Raw genomic sequence first — 24,017 nt, forward strand, 5'->3', positions numbered from 1 at the left:
GAGGAGCATCCCAACACATCCTTATAATCTATATTTATAGCATTTTTTTTTCATGTTACAACAAACTTTCTAAACCCTAAATTAGTAAAATATGGTTGAACGAAAAACTAGCATACAGTCAGCTAAGGTGTGTGTCCCACTTACTCATACACAAACCAATAAGCACATAGCAGCATGTCACAATATTTAATGACGTGGCAAATCACAATCAAATTCCAATTTCTCAATTTTCATTTATTTTTTTCCTTCTTCTTCTCCCACAACAACAACAAGACCTGAATGAATCACTGAGTCAGTGACGACCAAGACCAGAAACACAAGCTTAATTAAACAAACAAATCTCATGTTAATCTTATGCTAATTCCCACAAAATGAGGTTTAGATCTATTCATTTTTCTCTTCTGTTTATATCTATAACCTCTTTCTCTCTTCTTCTTCTTCTTCTTCTTGTCACCGCGGATACTCGTAGCCCCAAAAATGTCCAAACTGCCCTTCGCGCTAAATGGTCCGGTACTCCTCTTCTCTTAGAAGCCAGGTACCTTCATACGTCCTCGTTTTCCTTAATCTCCTTTCTTAATTACTATTATCACTAATCCGATTTCATTTTCTTTTCAGCGAATTATTATCTAAACAGCAACAGCATTATTTCTGGAACTTCATTGACATTTGGATTAACGCTAATGATGATGCTAATCCTGATGCTAATGCGAATGCTAAATATTGTGTTAAGAAGATTCTAGAACACGGTCGTTCACTATTAACGGAACCATTAGCATCCATTTTTGAATTCTCTTTAATTTTGAGATCAGCTTCACCTACGCTTGTACTTTACCGTCAATTAGCGCGTGATTCACTATCATCGTTTCCACTGTTCCATAATGATAACGAAATTGCTGAGATTAAAAAGAATGAGACGCAATTAGATCCGTTGCGTGTCGGTGTAAGCGTTGAAAGTCCTGGTGGGAAGTGTTGCTGGGTTGATACTGGTGAGCATTTGTTCTTTGATGTCGATGAATTGCGCTCGTGGCTTCAAAATAATCATGATCATCAAAAGTAAGTACTTAACTGCTATATACTTTATTTGGTTATGCTTTTTGTTTTAGTTGGGTTTGGATAAACAACTTATTTTAGAGCTTACTCCCTCTGGTCACTATTATAAGAATAACTGATGTATCTAGTTTGTATTATAGATCAGATGAAGTATATACCACAAGAAATAGCATAATAAGTTATTTCTATAATACAAGATAAAATAAAGTCAAGTTGTTCTCGCATAAGTTGTTATAGTAACCTATCTTGGAGTACTTATGGAAATAAGCTGAAAGCAACTTATGTATATGCGGTAAGCTGTTTTCATAAGTTCTCACGTACAATGCCATAGGTGCTTATGCCAGTAGATATACTCAAATAAGACAATCCAAATAGGCCCTTAATTGAATGCTTGTTGTATAAGCTATTTCTACAATAAAAGATAATGTAAAGTTATGGTGTTTTCATAAGCTATCATAGAGAGCTTATGGAGACAAGTTGCAAACAGTTTATGGACATGTCATAGGCTTTTTTCTTAAGCTCTTATCTATTTCTACAATTAAAGATAAAATAATGTTAAATTGTCTTCATAAGCTATCATTGGAGAGCTTATGGATATGTTATAAGCTGTTTTCATAAGCTCTTCTAGGCCTTGTTTGGGGAAACAACTTATTTTTAGCGTATAGCACAAGCAATTATCATCATAAGCGTTTATGTATAAACTGTTTCTATAGCAAAGGGTAAATGAGAGTTAAACTGTTTACGTATAAGCTATGAGCTGTTTCATAAGCTATCTTGGAGAACTTATGCAAATAAGCTCAAAACAGCTTATGAACAATGTCATTAGCTCTTTTCATAAGTTCTTGCAAACACTCTCACAAAACATATGCCAGGAGATAAACTCAAATAAGCCGATACAACTAGGCCCCAAAACATTCTCAAAAGTGCTTATACCAATAGATAAGCTCAAATAAGTCAATCCAAACAGAGCCTTATTTCAAGATTGTTGTTGATTAATGTTTGTGAGCGAGCTGCAAATGTTCCAACGAAGGTTTGATTTTTTTTCTTTCTTTCTTGTCATCAGGGTTGGCAATTCGTTTCAGAGTCCTCCGGTGTTTGAATTTGATCATATTCATTTTGATTCAGCTACTGGGAGTCCAGTTGCTATCCTTTATGGTGCTCTCGGGACCAATTGCTTTAAAGAGTTTCATGTTGCTCTTCTTGAAGCTGCTAAACAGGTTAATTATAATTACAATTTATCTTAAATTGGGATCTTTAGCAACTCTTAAGTGCTTATGATTCCTTTAATGTTGATTGTTTTAGAGAAAAGTTAAGTATGTATTGAGACCAGTCTTGCCAGCTGGATGCGATGCACAAATTGGACCATGTGGTTCTGTTGGTGTGAGCGAGTCAGTAAACTTGGGTGGTTATGGTGTGGAACTTGCTTTAAAGAATATGGAATATAAGGCGATGGATGATAGCGCAGTTAAGAAAGGTTGGAATGAATATCATGCTTTCTGAAATGTAGACTACTACATAATATTTTATATTTTGAATGTAGATGCAATTTTGTTTTAGGTCGGCAAATAATTGATGATAATTACTTTATTCTTTTCATTTTTTAACTTTGGTCAACAATCTTGAAGTGTCACTCTTAGAGAAACTTTGCAGTAGTTTTTCTTTTTATAAGTTTTTGTTTAAAATCTCAACGTTTGTGTTGTTGTTACTTTTGGAGTTTGATTATTTAGTTACTTAATCCCCTTTCATGAAGCTATTGATTTTGGAAACAGATAGTTGAAAAGAAATGTTTCCCGATTTTAATGAATTTTTGCTTAAATTTTGTATTTTTTATTACACAGTTTATTCAAATAAAGCGGTGAAGAATTTTTTTAATAAACAGGTATAGGTTACTTGTAGTTTTGAATAACTCCCTTATTAATACGGTTTTGGGTTACAGGTGTGACTTTGGAGGATCCTCGCATCGAAGATCTTAGTCAAGAAGTTAGAGGATTCATATTCTCTAAAATTCTGGTTTGTTCAATCTCACCTATATTTGTTTTTCATCATACACATGAAAAAGAAAATTGATCTTTGTAGCCATTTTTAATTTGTTTATGTTATTTGTGTCAAATTAAATTAGAATGGAGTGTTTGAAGGTACTGAAATTATGTAATATATGCTTTAGTTTGGCAACCAGGGAAAGGGACTTTTAACTTTAGGGTCTTGCTAACAAGTACCCTTAGGGCACTTGTTAAGAATTCTAAAATAGAAATAATTGGTTAGTTTTATGTAGAAAAAATTACTTTTTCAAGTTTCAATGTGTTGAATGCATCAATCCCAAGACAAAATTTCTTCTTTAGACTTCTTAACAAGAAGTCCTAGTACATTAGATGGCAATTTGTTAGCATGTCCCTTAACTTTTTTATGCTTTTATCTTTTAGGAATAAATGGCAATTTTTGGTTAAAAATATCAGAGGAAAAGCCCTAGTACATTAGATGTTTATTTTGTACCCTTTGAAGAGCCAAACTAAGAAAGAAACGAAAAAAGATAAAATAAAAACAGAACCAGAAATTATAGAAAAACATGACAACTGCACAACACTAGAGGTTGGAGAATTAATTGGTAAAGGTCCATGCAGCATTATTTTATTTTTTTACTTGTAAATTATGATGTCAATTATTCAGTTGGAAGTTGAGACTTGAGATTGTACACATACACGCTAATGGGCTCTTGCCGTTCATTTTCCTCAATACAGCTTTACACTCAAGATATACAGTTCCGGACTCCTCTCAGTTATTATATTTATATTTTTGTATATGCTTCTTATTATGTGTCTATACTCTATAATGTTAGTTTGGCTCTATATATTTGATGAGTCGTAATAGTTTTAAATCTGTCTGTTTGATATCAATGATAGGCACTCAATTCTATAATTTTGTTTGCATTAACTAGGTTTATGCCTAGGAAATCAACAAAGGCATAAGTTTACCTGTCTGTTTTTACTTGCAGGATCGTAAACCTGAGTTAGCATCTGAGATCATGGCCTTCCGGGATTATCTACTGTCATCAACAGTATCAGATACACTTGATGTCTGGGAACTGAAGGGTACTGGAACCTCTTTTTTTCCTGATTATACGGATTGATTATTTATTTCTTTATTTCCGTTTTAGTTCGATTTAAATACTGTGCTGTAATATATATTTTTTAATTGCAACAGATCTAGGACATCAAACTGTACAGAGAATAGTCCGTGCTTCTGATCCTCTGCAGTCAATGCAGGATATTAATCAAAATTTCCCTAGCATAGTTTCTTATTTATCTCGCATGAAGGTAAATTTTGTTTGATTCTCAGATATATGGCATCTTTCTCCAAAATTATTAACTAATATTCTTATGGAACTATGATGCACGATAGCTTGATGATTCTGTTCGAGATGAAATTACTGCAAACCAGCGGATGATCCCACCTGGCAAGTCTTTAATGGCAATCAACGGTGCTTTAGTCAATGTCGAAGATATTGACCTTTATATGTAATACCTTTTCCCTCCTGCTGATACTGTTTAAATTATGATGATGAAATATTCTGCTCTTTATATATTGTGTTTGCACGTGTAATGTGGCTCGAGGTTACTGTTGCACTATATGTAATACCTTTTCCCTCCTGCTGATACTGTTTAAATTATGATGATGAAATATTCTGTTCTTTATATATTGTGTTTGCGCGTGTAATGTGGCTCGAGGTTAATGTTGCACTGTCATCTCTACCATATGAAACAATTGCTATTGCATCTTGATACCTTTATATGTAATACCTTTTCCCTCCTGCTGATACTGTTTAAATTATGATGATAAAATATTCTGTTTTTTATATATTGTGTTTGCACGTGTAATGTGGCTCGAGGTTACTGTTGCACTGTCATCTCTACATGAAACAATTGCTATTGCATCTTGATGATTCTTTGATATGATAAAAAATGTTGGAGGATTTAGATCATGGAAGTGTTGTCATAATTCCTACATGGCATTATGGCATGGTGGATTTTGTGCCAGCAGCCATAGGCCGTTTTGAAGTTCTAGGTTTTAGATAAAGTAAGAAGAAAAAAAAATTATGATTACGGTGTAATATGGTATAATAAACCTGATAGTAGCTTGATACAAAAAACTAAACATTAACTTCTATTTATAGGGACACAAGACTCCTAATGCTAAATAAATAGGGAAATCTTAGAAGATGATCTATGATACTTTAAGTAAAATTACGATTATGGTGTAATAGGTGCATGTCGCAAGTTAAATGAACAGTTTCAAAGTATATTGTATCATTTTTATCTTCTTTTTTTAACAAACATTTTTTTTCTTCTTTTGTTAGGTTGATTGACTTGGTTCATCAGGATCTACTGTTGGCTGATCAGTTCTCAAAACTGAAGGTGAATGTCATCTAATCTTCATTTGGCGTTTTAGTACAGTAGTACCGACAATTTTCTAGTTAACTTGTTCATGTTTGCAACTATTAGTGGAAAAATGAAAATATCATTCGATGCATTCAAATGTGTTGGAACCCCTATATGCTACAAAAATTGGAAGTATAAGATGTCGCGTATCAATCAATGATAATTTCCTAAGAAAAGTTGGGAATAAAATGGAAGATAAACGGTATTGCTTTGGTGTAGTTATGGCACTGTTAAACTGTAACAGTGTCGCGTATTGATATCTTCCCACTTCTCTATGAAAATTGCTTTTGCATATGTGCTGTGAGAAACACTGATATTTTGCATTTGATTGATTCCTTGGTATATATATTTATAGACTGTAATATTGATGTTCCCAGTAATTACAGATTCCTCCTAGCATTGTGCAAAAACTGCTGTCAACTTTACCTCCACCGGAGTCGGATATGTTTCGTCTTGATTTTCGTTCTACTCATGTTCATTATCTGAACAACTTGGAAGAAGATGGCAAGTACAAATGGTGGAGGAGCAATCTAAATGAGGCAACAACTACTTGATTCTCAAACTAGACAATATTATTTTCAAAGTATCTATCTGTAATTTTTCATCTGAACGTAATTTATTTTGTTTAGATCTTGATGCCAGTCTTCCCTGGGCAGCTACGTCAAATTCGTAAAAATCTTTTCCATGCTGTTTTTGTTCTTGATCCAGCAACCACTTATGGTCTTGAGGCAAGTTTATTTCCCCAAGATTAACATTTTCATGCTAATACTTTGTAATTATTTCTTACTGAAATCTCTCATGGCGTAGCTTATTGTTTGAAAACCTTGCAGTCCATTGATATGATCATGTCATTGCACGAGAATAGTTTTCCTGTGAGATTTGGAGTTGTACTGTATTCTTCAAAGTACATCACGCAGTTAGAGGATCATTCTACCAAAGAGGATGGAGATAAATTTGCAGGCGACATATCTGATATGGTAATCTTCACCTTAACAGTTTAAGAATACGCGAACAACTTTTAGGGGAGTTTTCTGGCAATATTGTGATACACTGTTTTTGTCATTTCACTTTTCAGATTATACGTCTCTTCAGCTATATCAAGGGGAACTATGGTATTGAAATGGCTTTCAAGTTTTTGAGCAATGTATGGAATCTTTTTCAGTATAAGCTATCTTCTGTTGACGGTGTTTCTACAACCTTGTTTTGCTGCTTGTATTTAGATTAAAAAACCAACAAATTATACACAAGATCAATATGACTTAGGGCCTGTTTGGATCGACTTATCTTTGAGCTTATGAAAAATAGCTTATGCAAATAAAGAAGCTTTTATGTTAATTCATTAGTTCTCTCTAACTTATATATTAATTCATTAGTTCTCACTAACAAAAATTGTATCTTCATAAGCTGTTTTTTTCATAAACTACCGTAACAAGCTTCTGAATAATACATAAAAGCTTAATTATTTGCGTAAGTTGTTTTGCATAAGCTCAAAAAAATCCAATCCAAACGGGCCCTTAAATCCAGAAGAATACATATCGGGAGAAATCCAACAGATCCACTTGTATATTTCATTTGCATATTCCTCCTCCGGCTATCTTGAAAGCAACCGTCCAAGATCAACTCCTGAATCTGTCAAGTGTTGTATTTTGTCTCATTTATGATTCACACTTTTTTCTTTTCCTTGCCTATAACTGCAATACTTTTCTAGATAATCACTAACTTAAGAATTCAGGGGTTTATTACAAATGAAGCCATGAACCTAGTTTGCAAGAAAATTGACAGACTCCTATGTATTTCATCCCTACCCTGTTAACATGAAAAAACCTAATTTAATTTTATCATATACACCTCCCAATTTCAGCTCGTAAGGTTTCAGTTTGTCCTCTTTTCTTTTTTTTTCTTTCTTTTTTAACACACACACACACACACACTCTTTTGTTTTTGGGATAAAAATGATAACTGTACCAAGGATAAACTGTTTGTGAATATAGTTGACGATGTTCCGAGTCATCTAAAACTATGTAAATTATTGTAGGTTAACAAATTACGCATTGAATCAGATGATAATGTAGAAGATGCTCACCTTGAACAGCACCATGTTGAATCAGCATTTGTGGAAACAGTATTGTGAGTGTTTTGGACTCTTTGTGGCCATTAGTCTGACACTTCTCTTATTTTTCAGTAGCATTATGTATTTTTATTTATCAATTATTAAAGACATGATGCTATGGGGCTGAGACCTCCTAGTAGGAGGGTGTACAGTAGAAGAAATAGGAGGGAAACAGCAGATGAGACTTCTGTATAATTGTAACAGATGTAACTATTTACTAACTGCAGTTAGTTAGTTAAGTGTAGGGTGAGAAGTATAGAAGGGGGCAAGGAGATAGTATTGGGCATCGAATTAGATTATTGTTGTGGCGAGTGCAGGATTCTCGAACACCAGAAATTCATTTTTACAGTTATTCAATACAGTTTCTTCTTCTTACTGTTCTGATCCATTCCTATCATTGGATTAAATGTTCTCGCTATTTTCTGTAGACCAAAGGTAAAATCTCCTCCTCAAGAGATATTACTAAAGCTGGAGAAGGAGCCAGAGTTGAAGGAATTGTCTCAAGAAAGCTCCAAGCTTGTATTTAAGCTTGGTTTGTCTAAGATTCAATGCTCTCTCTTGATGAATGGGCTTGTTATTGATCCCAATGAGGTAATGAGTAATGACATTTTGAATGTTTTCCTATACATTATCTTATTTCCAAACATTTAGTTTTAAAACCTTTTTGCAGCTCTTCTCTTTTTTATTTCGGTTGGTATTGGGAGTTGTACCTAAGTTTGCAATATTTATACTTTCCTAGATAGCTGGCCTAAGAATTGCCTTCTCTCTTAACGAACGTGTTTATCCTAAATATGATCTCTGTTTACTCGCCAATGGTTAACGACTTTCACATTACTCTATAATGTACACTACACACTAAACTTTGGAGGATCAGAATTCATTTTATGTCCTGTTTGGATAAGAAACTTAATTAAGCATTTCATATAAGTGATTTTGTATAAGCTATTTCAATAACAAGAGGTAAAATAAAGGTGCACTGTGTTTATATAAGCTATAAGATGTTTTCAAAAATTATCCTGGAGAGCTTATGGAAATAAAACAACTTATGGACATGTCAAAATCTGTTTTTATAAGCCCTCCCAAACAGTCTCATAAGTATTTATGCTAGTAAATAAGCTCAAATATGCCAACCCAAACAAGCCCTTATTACTGTGCTTGATGTCCTGTTTAACTATTAATCTGCTTTATGCGCTCAACTTGTTTCTCAAGTACTAAACTTCTGTTCTGACTTTAATCAATTGATTTTACCAGGAGGCTCTAATGAATGCCTTGAATGATGAGACTCAGAGAATACAGGAACAAGTGTATTTTGGACAAATAAAATCTCACACTGATGTATTGGACAAATTCCTATCAGAAGCTGGTATTCAACGCTATAATCCTCGGGTATGATATTTTAAAAATTTATATTTTCTGGGGAACTTGTATAATATGCTGTGTGGCTAACTGCTTTCTGTTTGATATAGATTATAGCTGATAACAAACCAAAGTTCATATCTCTTTCGATGTTTACATTTGGAGAGGCATCTATACTAAAACGCATTAACTACTTACACTCGTCTGGAAGTAAGTTGTTGATATGTCAGAATAAATAGGTTCCTTCCTACACACTGGTCTTTTGTCTTATCATTTGAACTGTTTTTATCCAACACAGCCATGGACGATTTGAAGCCTGTGACACATCTTCTTGCCGTTGACATCACTTCAGGAAGTGGGATTAAGTTACTCCGCCAAGGCTTAAATTATCTGGTTATATACTAATTTGCATTTCTATTGAACATTATTCTTCCTTTTAGCCTGATGCCTGTCATGATTTGGAGTGTTGGACCTACTTATTCAGTACTGCTATTTTTTCTTTTATTTGTACATTATGCTACAGATAGAAGGATCCAAAGATGCTCGTGTAGGTCTTCTGTTTAGTGGCAATCAAACTACAAATTTGTTTAGCCTCCTTTTTGTGAAGGTTTTTGAAATCACTACATCCTCATATAGGTTTGTTTTATAATTGCTGAAGTTGACTTTTAATAATAGATTGATTGGTATTTGTCTATTGGGTTAATGGTGCTTTACCCCCCATGTAATATAGGTCATTTCCGGTTTTCCCCCCTGTAATTTTTTTTTTATTTACCCCCCTATAAAAAAAAATTGTTTTGGAATACCCCCCTAATAGGTCATTCAAAAACCAACTTTTTATTTTTGCAGAAATTTTCGTTTTTGAATGACCTATTAGGGGGGTATTCCAAAACAATTTTTTTTACAGGGGGTAAATAAAAAAAAAAAAATTACAGGGGGGAAAACCGGAAATGACCTATATTACAGGGGGTAAAGCACTATTAACCCTTGTCTATTTGATTCTGCAGTTTTATGCATTTCTTTTCTAAGTTTATGCACAGTTTAATGTCTATTGTATGAATGCATGGTTTTATGCAGCCATAAGAAGAATGCATTAGACTTCTTGGATCAGCTGTCCTCAGTCTATCTGCAGAAATACATCCGTACACCTGCTTTGGAAGTTGATGGGACCCAAGCATTTATTGACGAGGTTTGCAAGCTTGCTGAGTCTAATGGGTTACCATCTGAGGGCTATAGATCTTCCCTCTCAGAATTTTCTGCTGATGAAGCGAGAAGGCATTTGAGTGAGGTGCTTCTGGTTGTTTTGCCCTTTCTGAACTCAGCATCAGCCTTTCAGTGACATTCTTCTTTGTTCAGTAACTCACAAAGTTTACACTAATAAAACTTATTGATATCAGGTGGAGAAATTTTTGTTTACAGCACTTGGGTCTGAATCTGGTGTTAATGCTGTCTTGACTAATGGAAGGGTAAGACTGTCTTTATCTCCTGGTTATTTCATGTCTCAGTTTTTTTTCTGTATTCATGTTTGTATAGTTTTTCATAGAATCTCTTGAAATCCTCCCTGTGTTAACCTTAGTTAGCATTTATGTTTTACAGGTAACTAGTCCTATTGACGAGAGCACGTTTTTGAGTGCTGATCTGCATCTTCTTGAATCAATAGAGCTTAAGAAAAGGACAAAACATATTGTGGAAATCATTGAAGAGATGACTTGGGACGATGTTGACCCTGACATGCTGACAAGGTTTCACTTCATCTTTGCTCTTTCTGTTTTGTCCTGTGGCTACTACTTGGTCTCTTCGTACATCTATCGCCTTCCTTTCATAAACATTGGTTTTACTTTTCCTTGGTATGAAAGAAGGTGAAGATTTCTAAGCATGTGAGTTGATCAATTATTATCTCAGTGCAAATTATCATATGACTAGCTTGAATTGCATGAAGGTTATCAAAATCAGCATTCTGGGGACCACAGGTTGTTTTGTCTTTTGCTCAATATACCACACAATTAGACGCAAACATGTAGCGTTTAGATGGAAATGATAGCTTAGGAGGACTGGAAGTATGACAACACTTTGATTGGCTTTGTGTAGTCAGTTTGTGTTCTTTGCAAAATCCCTAGTTAGGTGTTATTCTTGAAGTTAAAGCTTGTCCATGCGAAGAGTTTGTTTAAATTTTTTAATAAACCCTTCTAAAAAAAAGCCAACATTTTATTTTTCAGGCAATGACAGACAATTTCTTAATTTTTTTTATAGTCCCGAACCCTGCGTATGTGGGAGCTTTGGTGCACCAGGCTGTCCTTTTGTTTATTTTTTTTATCTTTTTATGCGATGTATTCAAATTTTCCTCAATTTCTTTTGCAGCAAATTCATTAGTGATATTGTCATGTCTGTATCATCTGCAATGTCTATGAGAGAGCGGAGTTCTGAAAGTGCTCGTTTTGAGGTTTTGAGTGATGAACACAGGTAATATTGTGAACTCTTCAGATAGAAATAATTGAAAGTAGAAATGCAAAGGCACAAATTATAGTTGATTTTATCTTCTTTTTTAAAGGTTTATTCATTTTTTGGTTGCTGACTGAAGAGTGACCTGTATATACATATGAAATATGAAAGTAAGTGTTATGCTTTGTTTGTTCTATGCAGTGCCATTATTCTAAACAATGAAAATTCTAGCATTCATATTGATGCGGTTCTGGATCCTTTAAGTCCAACCAGCCAGAAGTTGTCTGGTATTCTTCGAGTTTTGTGGAAATACATTCAGCCCAGCATGAGAATTGTTCTGAATCCATTGGTTGGTTGATATCTCTAGTTCTCTGTACTATAATTATTAAATATTTTGGTTTCTCAGTACGTAACTTGTCTTTAATAGTCTTCAGAAACCTTTGGGATCAAAATAGTAAATAGGAAAAAAAAATTGTATTCTATTGTTTATTGTACCTGTAATTTGAAAAGATAATGTGCTGTCCTTGTGGCTTAACTATGAACTCCACTCTAGTTTGGCATTTTAATTAGGCTAGAGGCCAGCTATTATGATACTGTATGTTTAGGCGTGTTTGAGTTGCTCTTTGCATTGAAACTAGTATTTGAATTGGTGCTGTCATATTACTTAATCTGTTTGTATTCTGTCCAATAAGTTTGTAGAACTAGCTCAGTTTGTCGCTTTGACTCCCTAATCTATTACATGAAAATTGGAAAATATAATTTGAGTATTATATTTTGGCTTGACCGCAATTGTGGGGTTGAAGCTGTTTATATCTTACCCTCTGAAGACCCCAAAGTAGTAGTGGAAATCTTATTTCTCTTATCTATACATCTTGCTATAAATATACAATCAACTGTATTTCAATTTTAAAAGAATTATAACAAAAGCATCTTGTCACGGTTCTACATTGAGCTTTTGTAGAGCCTTTGGCTGTAATACTTTTTCACCCTAATATGGAATTTTCTACAACCAAACTATATTTTCTTTTAATTTACCTCCAATTAAATACACTAATATTAATGATATTTTTCATTTTATGACAGAGTTCCCTTGCTGATCTTCCTCTGAAGAACTATTACAGATATGTAGTACCGTCAATGGTATATACACTTTCTATTTGTTGATAGTTCTGGATGGTATTTAATCTTTGGGTTCTTACATTTTTATTGCTTTTGCAGGATGATTTTAGCAACATTGATTCTTCAATAAATGGCCCAAAAGCATTTTTTGCCAACATGCCATTATCTAAGACTCTCACCATGAATCTTGATGTTCCAGAACCCTGGCTTGTTGAGCCCATTCTCACTGTGTATGTATTATGTATATGTATTATATCCTTAACATTTGTTGGATATGAAGCCGTTTATGAGCCTCCACATTATCAGCCTTAGCTTTTAGCAGAGATTGTTCTTGGCATGATATCCTTAAAGATCAAGCTGTTGGTGGTGGGGCTCATGAATAGTCGCATATCTAACAAGATTTTCCATGAATATTGATTCAACATTTCACCTTTATTTTCTGTCTACTCATGTGAAGGTGGAGAAAGTTTATTAGAGTAAATCACACTGACCTCCCTTGTTTTTAAATTTTGGCATAACTATAGCCTCAGTTGTTAACGTCAACCATACTAAGACACATTTGATGTTCTTATATTTTGTTCAAAAGTACCCCCTCTATTTGACAATACAGAGGTATTTGATAGATATGACTACACTTTACTTAAGATGACGTGAACCATGAAAAAGAGTGAAGAGCCAAAGAGTAGCAACAGAAAGTATTATGCATCTCCTTAGGCCAGAAGTCCAAAGATTACTGATCAATGATCGGTTCTTGCCATATTATTGGAAACTGGATCACTTTCCTGTAACAGTTCTTCCTTCTCTTTCTGAACTAGTCTATCAGAATGTTGCATAACTTCTATTAATAGAAACAATTCCGTTGTTATTTCTAAAATTAGAGTAGATACAATTTTTCCTTTTCATGAGGGAGGTCTGTGTAGTTAGCTTTACTTCTCTGTTTATATATATAATAATGGCTAGCTCTGAAATCTTAGTCTTTAATGTGACTTCTCATTCTGCAGTCATGACCTGGATAACATTCTGCTTGAGAACCTTGGTGACACAAGAACACTTCAAGCAGTTTTCGAACTTGAAGCTCTTGTCCTCACAGGTAAAATTACATTGTGTTTATTTAAAATTAAAGATATAGGCTGGTAATTCTTACTGATGTAGTCATTTGCAGTTAAATAGCATTAATTAATGCTTCCTATGAATCTGTTGGCATTTTTATCAACTGTTCATCTAATCAGGTCATTGCTCTGAGAAGGATCACGATCCTCCACGAGGTCTTCAGCTGATTCTTGGAACCAAAACTTCACCCCATTTAGTTGATACCCTTGTGATGGCCAATCTTGGTTATTGGCAAATGAAAGTTGCTCCTGGTGTTTGGTTCTTGCAGCTTGCTCCTGGTAGAAGTTCTGAGCTCTACATTTTTAAGGAAGATGATGACGGAAGTAAGAATAAACAATCATCAAAACTTATCACTATTAATAGTTTACGGGGTAAAGTAGTTCATATGGAAGTAGTGAAAAGAAAGGGCAAGGAGCACGAGAAACTGCTGATTCCTGATGATGATGATGATCTGCAACACAAGAAGAAAGTGAGTATTTGTTTTTAAAATGTGATCTGCAACACATTATTACTATTCAAATGCAAATCCTGAAAAAAAAAATTGCAGGGAAGTGGCTGGAATTCCAACTTACTAAAATGGGCATCTGGTTTCATTGGTAGCAATGAACAATCTAAAAATGCTGAAAGCAATTCACCCGTGAGTTTTTCATTTAACTTTTTTAAGTTTCTTCATTCTGTCTCTTTTGCATATATTCATCTTCTCTTACTAGATTTCATTGAAGACCTTATTTATGGACTTTTAAGTAACAAATTATCAAACCTGGCGTAAAAAAAAATATTTTGATCCGATTGATGCTTAAATACTTTGAATTATGTAATGTTTTTCTTGAGAATTTAGATAGTTATAATTTTAGTTATGGAATGAAAAACCATTTTTATATGGCCTTCGTTTTGTGTCCAACCAATCATGTATTATCAAAATACATGATGAATTTTGAAATATTTTTATTGTCTTCTCCCTTTTTCTCTTCCATCATATCAGCCTACTCCATAATTTCCTAGAGTTGTAACCGAGTGAACCTGTTTTTCACAATAGGAGAATGCAAGAGGGGGACGACATGGAAAAACAATTAATATCTTTTCAATTGCTTCTGGACACCTGTAAGTTGTTCTCTTGTTTTGACATGGTATTGTATTTTGCTGGAAATTATGGCTAGATGGCACTTGTTTGTCTTCTATATTTGCTTTCAGTTTCAACTTTTTAAAAAATTTCATCCCTTTTCAGTTTTTTGAATCTCAAAAGTTGAGAAATGTTTTTCTTAATCCAGAATCTTTTTGAGATATTGATAGAACTGTCACGTGTGTGTTTTGTTAATTGTTCGGTATTTAATTTCTAGCATTACAAATCCATTCTTCACTTGTTTTGTTTGATGTATTTTTGCCAGATACGAGCGATTTTTGAAGATTATGATTCTAAGTGTTCTAAAGAATACTCATCGTCCAGTTAAATTCTGGTTCATTAAGAACTATCTCTCTCCTCCTTTTAAGGTTAAGCATTTCTTCTTTTTTATATTGGAAATTCAAAGCAGAATTTGACGAGGTTGCTTGACATAATTGAACTACTTTGGTCGTCATCTGTACACACAGGATCTTATTCCCCACATGTCCCAAGAATATGGTTTTGAATATGAACTAATCACATACAAATGGCCTACTTGGTTGCACAAGCAGAAAGAAAAGCAGCGAATAATTTGGGCATATAAAATTTTATTCCTGGATGTCATCTTTCCCCTCTCCTTAGAGAAGGTATCATGGTTTTCTTTATGCATCAAACTTAATACTTTTATGTTGTCTTCTCCACTCTCAATTTCATGTGTGACATTGACAAGAAATGAAAAAGAAATTCCTATGTAAAATTGTGTTTAAAAAGTCTTCATATTTGCAGGTCATTTTTGTAGATGCAGATCAGATTGTCAGGACCGACATGGGAGAACTCTATGACATGGATTTAAAAGGAAGACCTCTGGCATACACTCCATTTTGTGATAATAATAGGGAGATGGATGGATATCGGTTTTGGAGACAAGTAAGTACCACTGTTGAATATAATTTATTATATATGTTATTGTAAATGAACTCTTGGTTGTCATCACACCCATACAATTTTTCTATGCCTTGAATGTAGGTGCAGCATTGAATGCTAATTTTTCTTTGCCTTGTTATTTTGGTTAGGGTTTTTGGAAGGATCATCTGCGAGGGAGACCGTACCATATTAGGTTAGTAACTACTTTCTTGAAACTCTTTGCCAAAAGAGTTGGAGTATATAAATGCCATCTCTCTGATAGTTGTTTCCCATTTCCATTTACTTGCAGTGCTTTGTATGTTGTTGATTTGAAGAAGTTCCGAGAGACTGCTGCTGGAGATAATCTCCGAGTTTTCTATGAAACCCTTAGCAAGGATCCAAATAGTCTAGCCAACTTGGATCAGGTGAGAAATAGTTATTTTGTTTATTTATTTTGCTTTAAGAATCGCTCAAAAGACTAAGTTGTTGAACATGTTCGAATGGTTTCCTTTTTTGGTGTATCTTCCATATGATCAACTCTTCATTGTGGCCGCCATTGGTCTTTTCCATGACCAATCAAACTAGGGCATGATTATGTTATATATTCCTCCATATGCAATGTTGTGTCATAATTATTAAAAGGAGAATGCTAACCATTGCCCTTGGGGCATTGGATAAGGGGATAAAAATAGAAATATAACATTGGAAAATTGTGAAAAGTGATAAATTTAACTTTTTAAAAGTCAAAATGTTGTTGAAACCAATGCAAACATCACTGAAGGATAAGAAAACTCGGAGATTATCTCCAGCAGCAGTCTCTCGGAACTCGGAGACCCTTATTAAAAAAAGGATAAGATTACTGAAGGTACAGCATGTCCTGGTCGGCAAATTTTACAGTTGAAGAAATTGATTTGTTTGATTCATCACTTTTTGTTAGGTTGGTGCCAGGCCTTCTCTATTTGTTTCATAAAACTTGCAAAAAAACATGAATTATTGTCTCAAAAAATCACTTTAGAAGGCTTATTACTTAAAATTTTTAATAGAAAGAGTTTAATTTTACACATGCGTGCAGTTGAGAGTTTCATAAAATGGTATTTGGTGGATAGACTTTAGGTTTTTTCGGACCATATGATTAAGATATAGGTTTTGGATACCCATTATTTTAGTATGATGGATCCTTTTCATTTACTTCCTTTCTGGCACCCATTATCGTTGCTGCATTCTCTTTTTGAGGGACCTTAGCTAAAATTTGCACTCAAATTTTTCAGGATCTTCCTAATTATGCTCAGCATACTGTGCCCATTTTTTCTTTACCACAAGAATGGCTATGGTGTGAATCATGGTGTGGTAATGCTACAAAATCCAAGGCAAAAACAATTGATCTGTGCAACAATCCGATGACAAAAGAGCCCAAACTTCAGGTGAATATTTTCTGTTTGAAATTTCTCATGTTCTTGGAAACTTGCATCATATAAATGCTGATGTTTTTGTAGCCCGACTTATTTTCTGCGTTGATTAACTTATCTCCTCTTTGGTCTACAGGGTGCTAGACGAATTGTAGCCGAGTGGCCAGACCTTGATTTGGAGGCGAGAAAATTTACTGCACGAATATTAGGTGATGATCTAGAACCGATTCAATCCCCTGACCAATCAAAGGATTCAACTAATGAAGATTCATTGAAAGAAGACTTGGAATCCAAGGCAGAGTTGTGATTCGTGGACACAATTGAGACAAGGGTTCTGTTCAAGTCAAAGTTCTTGAAAAAAATCCGATATTCGATGCAGTTGCCACCGTATAGCATCACGGTATCTTAACTTCTTACGAAGGAGTGGTTGGCTGATATATTAGCATGCCTCCAAACACTAACAACAGTGAATGCAATGAAGATTTGCCTTCTCTGTTAAGAATTTTTGTTAGAAAGAGTGTTACTATTTAAATATAATTATTGTAGACAGAGTGTCTGTGCCATAATCTCATGAACAATCCTACACGTCTCCAAAGTGATGATGTAACTTTATTCTACATCAGTTCTCTCTTTTAATTGTTACATCATACTATATTCATTGAGATTAAGGCAATATGATTGGACCAAGTTATAACTTTTAAATGACATGTAAAAACAAAATAGTTACATTTAATTCACCAAATATATTCTAACAAATATAAGTCCTAAATTCAGTAGAGTGGAAGAAAAAAAAAAACTAACATTAAAATTGAGGAACTTTATTTTTGATTTTGGAAAGGAAATGACTGATTTAAAAAGAATAATTGAAACTAGCTTATGGAATTTCTTGTAAATGTTCTAATATAACCCTCTCCAATTAATCATGAAAATATGTCACTTTTGAATACACTTTTTTTTTACAACCACTTTTGCTTATACGTAGAAATTTATGACTTTTGATTCTAGAATAGATTTACTCAAAAATCTATAATTTAACTCATTTTTACATGAAAGTATACAAAAATAAGTTATTTTACTTTCAACTCATTTTTAGTCGGAATCAATGCTATAATATCGATTCACTCAAAATCAATTTGTCACAGCATAACTATACACTAATTGTAGGAGTAACTATATGTAAAAGTGACGCCTAATACCTGTAAATTTGGTTGGAGGGTCTTATAATAAATGACAATGACAAAGGGATTGTTATGTTTACAATGTATATAACTTAAACCTATAAATCACGTCCTTAGAGTGTGTTTGAATGCGATAATGTAATTTTTTGAGAGAATTCAAATCCTTCAAGGTAAATTCCATGGTTTGTATGATTAATTTGGAAAAATTTTAAAATGATGGAAATTTATGAAGTTTTTTGTCCAAGTTCAATTTTGAGAATTTCAAATGACACCTAACAACTAGAAATTTCAAAAAAAAAAAAATCTTATAATTTTTTGAAATTTTGCAAGTTGGTCTCCATATTTTTGAAAATTTTCAAAATGACAATTGTAAATTTTTAAAATTGCAAATTTTACCCCCTCAAAATTTGCAAATTGGCCTCTATTTATTTATTTTTAAATTTGATAAAAAAAATTAAAATTTATAAAAGTAGTCTAAAAGTGATAACAATGAAAAAATTTTATTACTCTACAAATAAAAATATTTAGAAATGAAGAGTCTTAAATCTTTTGAATTACCTAAAATTATAAATTCTTAAAACAAATTCAATTACTTCATCCAAATAGGTGTGGATTCTCTCATGTGAAGTTTTCACTCGAAGAGGTTCAGTGCACATCTACATCATTTATTTCTTTTTAATAATTGAACTCATAAAAAGTAAAACATAGAGCTCATATTTCACTGCACAACAAATTCGGATCTCTTCCCCATCCAAACACACTCTTAATTATGTATTATTTTAAGAAAAAATTCCAACAAAAAATCACAAGAATGTGGGTCCCGAGGTTTTTTATATATATCGAGTCAAACGAAAAAGTTTCTAATATATTTTTCCTTAAAAAACTAACGGTTTACGTATCAATCAATTCATCAATTTGCTCAGCACCCGAAAACCCTAGCACCTTTGATTCCACCGTCTCAACCTCAAAACCTAAGGTACATATACGCTATAAACTGCACGGTAATTTTCTTCATCGAAGAACTCTATTGCCTATTTAATTTATCTCTATATTTATCAGATTTGTATCAGTTTTCATCTTGAATGAATGCATTTAATTTGTCTTCTAGGGTTTCAGTATTCTATGGTGTACAAGTATAACGGTTCTAACGCATATATATGTGATTTTTTTTTAGGAGAAAGTAATAATGGACGAGGGAAAACATACAAAGAGTTCTATACGGATGCAAGCCCTAGGAGAAATGACTCAGATTCTAAAGACAGAAAAAAGCAAGGTGAAGTAGGTGTTGCTGAATCCAAGTCTAGAAATGCATGGACTCTTGAGTCTTGACCTTTAAGTAACACATCATCAAACTTGGTATATTAGTTTTTGCTTTGATTTGACTCATGTTTCAATACTTTGAATTATGTAATGTTTTGCTTGAGAATTGAGATACCTATAATTTTAGTTTTTGAATGGAGATATGCAATGTTATCTGAGAGTGTTTTAGCAAGCTACAGTGTATTTAACTACTTTTTAGTTATAACTTGTTAAAACGCACCTTCTAAAAAATAAGTTGGTGTATCGTAGCAAATGCCTATAGGAGTTGCTAACATACACCCACTTATTTTTTAGAATGTGTATTTTTAGCAACATTCACCTTAAGGTATATTTAACAACTTTTTAGTTATATTTTTGCTAAAACACACCTTAATAAAAACTAGTGGGTGTATCCTAACAAACCCTATTTATATATATATATATATATATATATATATATATATATATATATATATATATATATATATATATTACTGAAGGTACTGCATGTACTGGTCAGCAAATTTTACAGTTGAAGAAATTAATCTATTGGAATTATCATTTGTTTTAAATTAATTTGGATTTTGGAACCAGGCCTTTGCAATTTGCTTCATAAACTTTGAAGTATTGTTTCATAAATCACATTGGAAGGCTTATTACTTAAGAGTGTGTTTGGATGGGGGAATGTTTTGAGGGAATGTATTGTTTTAAGGGAATTCAAATACTTTGGGGTGAATTCCATTGTTTGGATAATAATTTGAAGCATTTTCAAAATGATGGAAATTTATGAAGTATTTTGTTCAAGTTAAATTTAGAGAATTTCAAATAACACCTAAAAGCTAAGAATTTCAAATTTCTTCATTGTTGTTATTTTTCATTTTGGTCCTCAAATTTTCCAAAAATTTCAAATTGACCCCAATAAATTAATTTCCAAAAAATTGCAAATTGGTCCCTCAAATTTTTCGAATATTATAATTTGACCCCTCAATTTTTTGAAATTTACATTTTGACCCTAATTTCAATTTTCAAATTTGGCCCAAAAAAATTAAAATTTATAAAAGTTGCCCAAAAATGATGACAATGAATTTTTTTTATTACTTCATCCAAACAAAAGAATTGAAAAATGAAAGTAATTTAATTGAATCATTTAAATTGCCTAGAATTCTAAATTCTTTAAAATTTCTCAATTACCTCATCCAAACACACTCTAAATGTATAATAGAAAGGGTTTCATAAAATGGTCTTTTTGTGAATGATTTTTTTTTTTTTTTTTTTGCTTTTTGACCCTGTGATTAAGATATATAGGTGCTAACCACTTGTTCCTGCATATACTTAATTATCTTCGCATTCAAAAAATTTGTGAAGGACAGAAGTTATAAAAAAGGAAGTTAAGTCTTCGTGTTTTGGTATCAGAGCCAATTTGAACCTCAACTTTGCGATTTTTTGTTTTCTGCATTCGGAAATTTTTGCATGAACTTGAAAATTTGATTCACCATTTATTGAGCAATTTAAATGCATGCATAAAGTGTTTTCAATCATAAGGGAATGTTATTTGGGTCAAGATTTTGTGTTCAAATTGAGTTTTCGGTGTTAAAATGGTTTTATTTTTAAGAATAACTTTCCATAATATTTCTAAAAGTTGTGTATTCATATTCAAATTCCTATAAGTATAAAAAATAAAAAATACTCTTTTCAATGCAAAATTTCTTCTTTGGAGTTCCTTAACTCATATCTTATGGCACAAGTCAATAAGACTCTAGTTTTAATCATGCAATTTTTTTGTAAATTAAAATTAATTACCTACTATTTTAAGCAATTAATTATTCTTGATTAAATGTAAACATGATTTGTATAGTTTTAATTAATTATGAAGTCGCCACAACATCCTTAACTATACAAAATTAGATATTATCTATTTAAGATTATGTTGACATTGATGTAATTGATTATATTTAACATATTAAATATTATCCTACATGAATTTTTATTATGTTTAATTATAATGTTTAAGTTTAATTAATTAGGAGGAAATATCAATTTATATTTTCTAATTTACCCACATGAATTAGGAAAATGCATAATTTGATAGTTTTTTTTTTCATTCAGTTACATGCAAGTAAGTCTTATGTCACTAGGTTTGTAATTTGAAATATGATTTGCGTTGGTTAAACATGATATTTATGTAGTAGTTTCAATTTGATTATAAGCATATGTATTTAATTTTTGCAATTATCCAACATATGAACTTTTCTAATTTTAAGTGTGAAATTTTCGTACTGAGAGTTGAAAACTATAAGTTGTAGAAGGAGATAATTCTTGTTCACTTAGGGTTAATGAATATTAATTATGCTATTCAGAAAGATGAACCACATTCTATTACTGAAACTAGCCTACCAAATGACTATGATCGTCATGAAATGTGGAAATGATCTAATCATCTTAGTGTGATGTTCATAAATATGAACATCGTAGCTAGTATTTCTAGTTGTTTTGATCAACATGATAATCGGCAAGCATTATTTAAGGCCATTCATGAATATTTTTGAAACATCTGATAAGACACTTGCTAGCACCCTAATTGTGAATTTTTTAACCATTAAGTAGGGGCGGTTTCACCGCCCGGCGACCGGATCCCGGGCGGTCGCCCGGGCTCGATCGATAACTTTTGCACATTAGACCCAACCAAAAAGCCCATTAACACACTTACAAAAAGAAAAATTTGGGCAATCTGAAAATTCTCACACGCAAATAGGTCTCGGAACTTTATTTAGCACATTATTGACGGGTTCATCTATCTTATCTTAACAGGTTAATTGTTCAAATTGACCCTGTAATATACATTATGTCTGAAAAATGACCCTGTAAAATACAAAACATATATTCTAGCATTGTAACTTGAATTTCTTCTTATTTTTGACCACCTTATAATATACGTGTAGTCTAAAAATGTGTCTTACAGGTTGAATTTTTTCACTATTATTTTCATACATGTTTAGCACGTTAAAATATAGCTTTATACATGCTATGAAACTCTACAAATCCTTTTTATGTATTTTTATAGATGTCTCTGCAAATAATGAGCTCAAAATTCGATTTATAGGTCGAGATTTCCGTTATTTTGTTTTTTGAGCTTTTGACACTTAAAAATTCATAATTAATTTGTTGTTTGTCGAAAATTTATAATTTTTTTTGTGTAAAGCCATATTTTAACGTTCTTAACTCGCCTGTAAGAAATCATGAAAAATTCAATCTCTCGGTAGCTTTTTTGGACTTCGCGTATATTACAGGGTTATGAATAATAAAAATCTCGAATTATATGGTCAGAATACATGTTATTTAATTACATGGTCAATTTTCCGACTTCACTTATATTACATGGTCAATTTCAATTAATAACCCTATTTTAAATTGTATTTTTGTTGACAAAATGATAAACCTCTTTTATTTCGATTTTTTTTAAAAAAATTAAAAATTAAAAAAAAATTGATTTATGATTGTTTATATATTATTGGTCAAATGCATCTAAAGGTCCTTTAAGTTTTTCATTTTTCCCAAAGTGGTCCTTTAAGTTTCAAAAGTCCCAAACAAGTCCTTTTAGTTTTTGAATCTTTCAAACAAGTCCTATTGTAGATAGCATAGTTGGTAATTGCTTCCTTGAACTCATCTTTGGTACCAAATCTGGCTCCTAACACCCACTTAAAATTAGTCATCTTTTTAGGCATGGCAAATGGTGGATAATGCTCTTTGTTGCTATCATCTGAATCATCACCATCATCCTTTAAAAGGACTTGTTTGAAACGATTCAAAAACTAAAAGGACTTGTTTGAGACTTTTGAAACTTAAAGGACCACTTTGGGAAAAACGAAAAACTTAAAGACATTTAGATGCATTTGACCTATATTATTTCATATGTGAATTTGCGATAATTTTTTTGCCCGGGCTCCATAAATTTCCTGGCTCCGCCGCTGTCATTAAGCTCATCCATATGAAAGATGTATGTGAGCATATTATGTGGATGAGGGACAGCAACGCAACTAAAGACGCTTAAAGTTGAAATGTCTGATCCTTTCCTTGTACATTATACTCTGAACACTCTTCCACCTTTGTATGAACCATTCAAAATTTCTTACAACGCACTTAAAAAATTATCAATTAATGAACTCTTGACCATGTGTGTTCAAGAAGAAGAAAGGTTGAAGATGAAAATGAATTGGTATACTCTAATTAAGACAATTGTGGGAAAAGACATCAATTTGAACCAAGTCAAGAAAAAGGGAAAACCTAAAATACCTCCCAAATGTGGAATTAAGAAAAGTTCAAGTGTTCTTTTCGTAATAAAAAGTGACACATGAATACTCATTGCTCTAATTTCATAAATGGCTTGAAAATAAAAGCATAACCATCTTTGTTATAAGTCTTATATGGTTGAGGTCGTTTATAACACGTAATGGATTGATTATAGTTCTACAATCCATGTTTTGATTACAGTGTATGACAAGTTTAAAGAAAACCACTTCC

The 24,017-nt window shown here is 32.7% G+C and overlaps 1 protein-coding gene across 1 annotated transcript; it reads left to right on the forward strand.

Annotated features, from left to right (window-relative positions):
- The first annotated feature begins 241 nt into the window (after positions 1 to 241).
- LOC11421594 (UDP-glucose:glycoprotein glucosyltransferase) lies at positions 242 to 17,737 on the forward strand. Its single transcript, XM_003592978.4, has 37 exons — positions 242 to 535; positions 616 to 1,053; positions 2,114 to 2,267; positions 2,353 to 2,524; positions 2,987 to 3,060; positions 4,040 to 4,136; positions 4,249 to 4,361; positions 4,447 to 4,562; positions 5,402 to 5,459; positions 5,870 to 6,022; positions 6,113 to 6,211; positions 6,314 to 6,460; positions 6,559 to 6,627; positions 7,519 to 7,610; positions 8,022 to 8,184; positions 8,845 to 8,979; positions 9,060 to 9,159; positions 9,248 to 9,342; positions 9,473 to 9,585; positions 10,024 to 10,234; positions 10,344 to 10,412; positions 10,543 to 10,688; positions 11,305 to 11,406; positions 11,587 to 11,734; positions 12,469 to 12,525; positions 12,604 to 12,734; positions 13,506 to 13,594; positions 13,734 to 14,083; positions 14,162 to 14,251; positions 14,651 to 14,715; positions 15,000 to 15,102; positions 15,202 to 15,360; positions 15,500 to 15,640; positions 15,787 to 15,830; positions 15,927 to 16,041; positions 16,885 to 17,037; positions 17,159 to 17,737. Exons 1-37 carry the CDS (start codon positions 372 to 374, stop codon positions 17,327 to 17,329), a joined length of 4,896 nt encoding a protein of 1,631 aa, XP_003593026.2. The 5' UTR covers positions 242 to 371; the 3' UTR covers positions 17,330 to 17,737.
- Positions 17,738 to 24,017: the final 6,280 nt, after the last annotated feature.

This window comes from Medicago truncatula, chromosome 2, assembly GCF_003473485.1.
Source record: "Medicago truncatula cultivar Jemalong A17 chromosome 2, MtrunA17r5.0-ANR, whole genome shotgun sequence".
NCBI classification, from domain to species: Eukaryota; Viridiplantae; Streptophyta; class Magnoliopsida; order Fabales; family Fabaceae; genus Medicago; species Medicago truncatula.

What these genes read in the sequence shown, in the direction of transcription:
- LOC11421594 (XM_003592978.4), top strand. Translation starts at nt 372, where the DNA reads ATGAGGTTTAGATCTATTCATTTTTCTCTTCTGTTTATATCTATAACC. An exon ending in GCATTTGTGGAAACAGTATT is followed by an intron (nt 7,611 to 8,021) that starts GTGAGTGTTTTG and finishes TATTTTCTGTAG; the next exon opens with ACCAAAGGTAAAATCTCCTC. An exon ending in ATCTCTCTCCTCCTTTTAAG is followed by an intron (nt 15,103 to 15,201) that starts GTTAAGCATTTC and finishes CTGTACACACAG; the next exon opens with GATCTTATTCCCCACATGTC.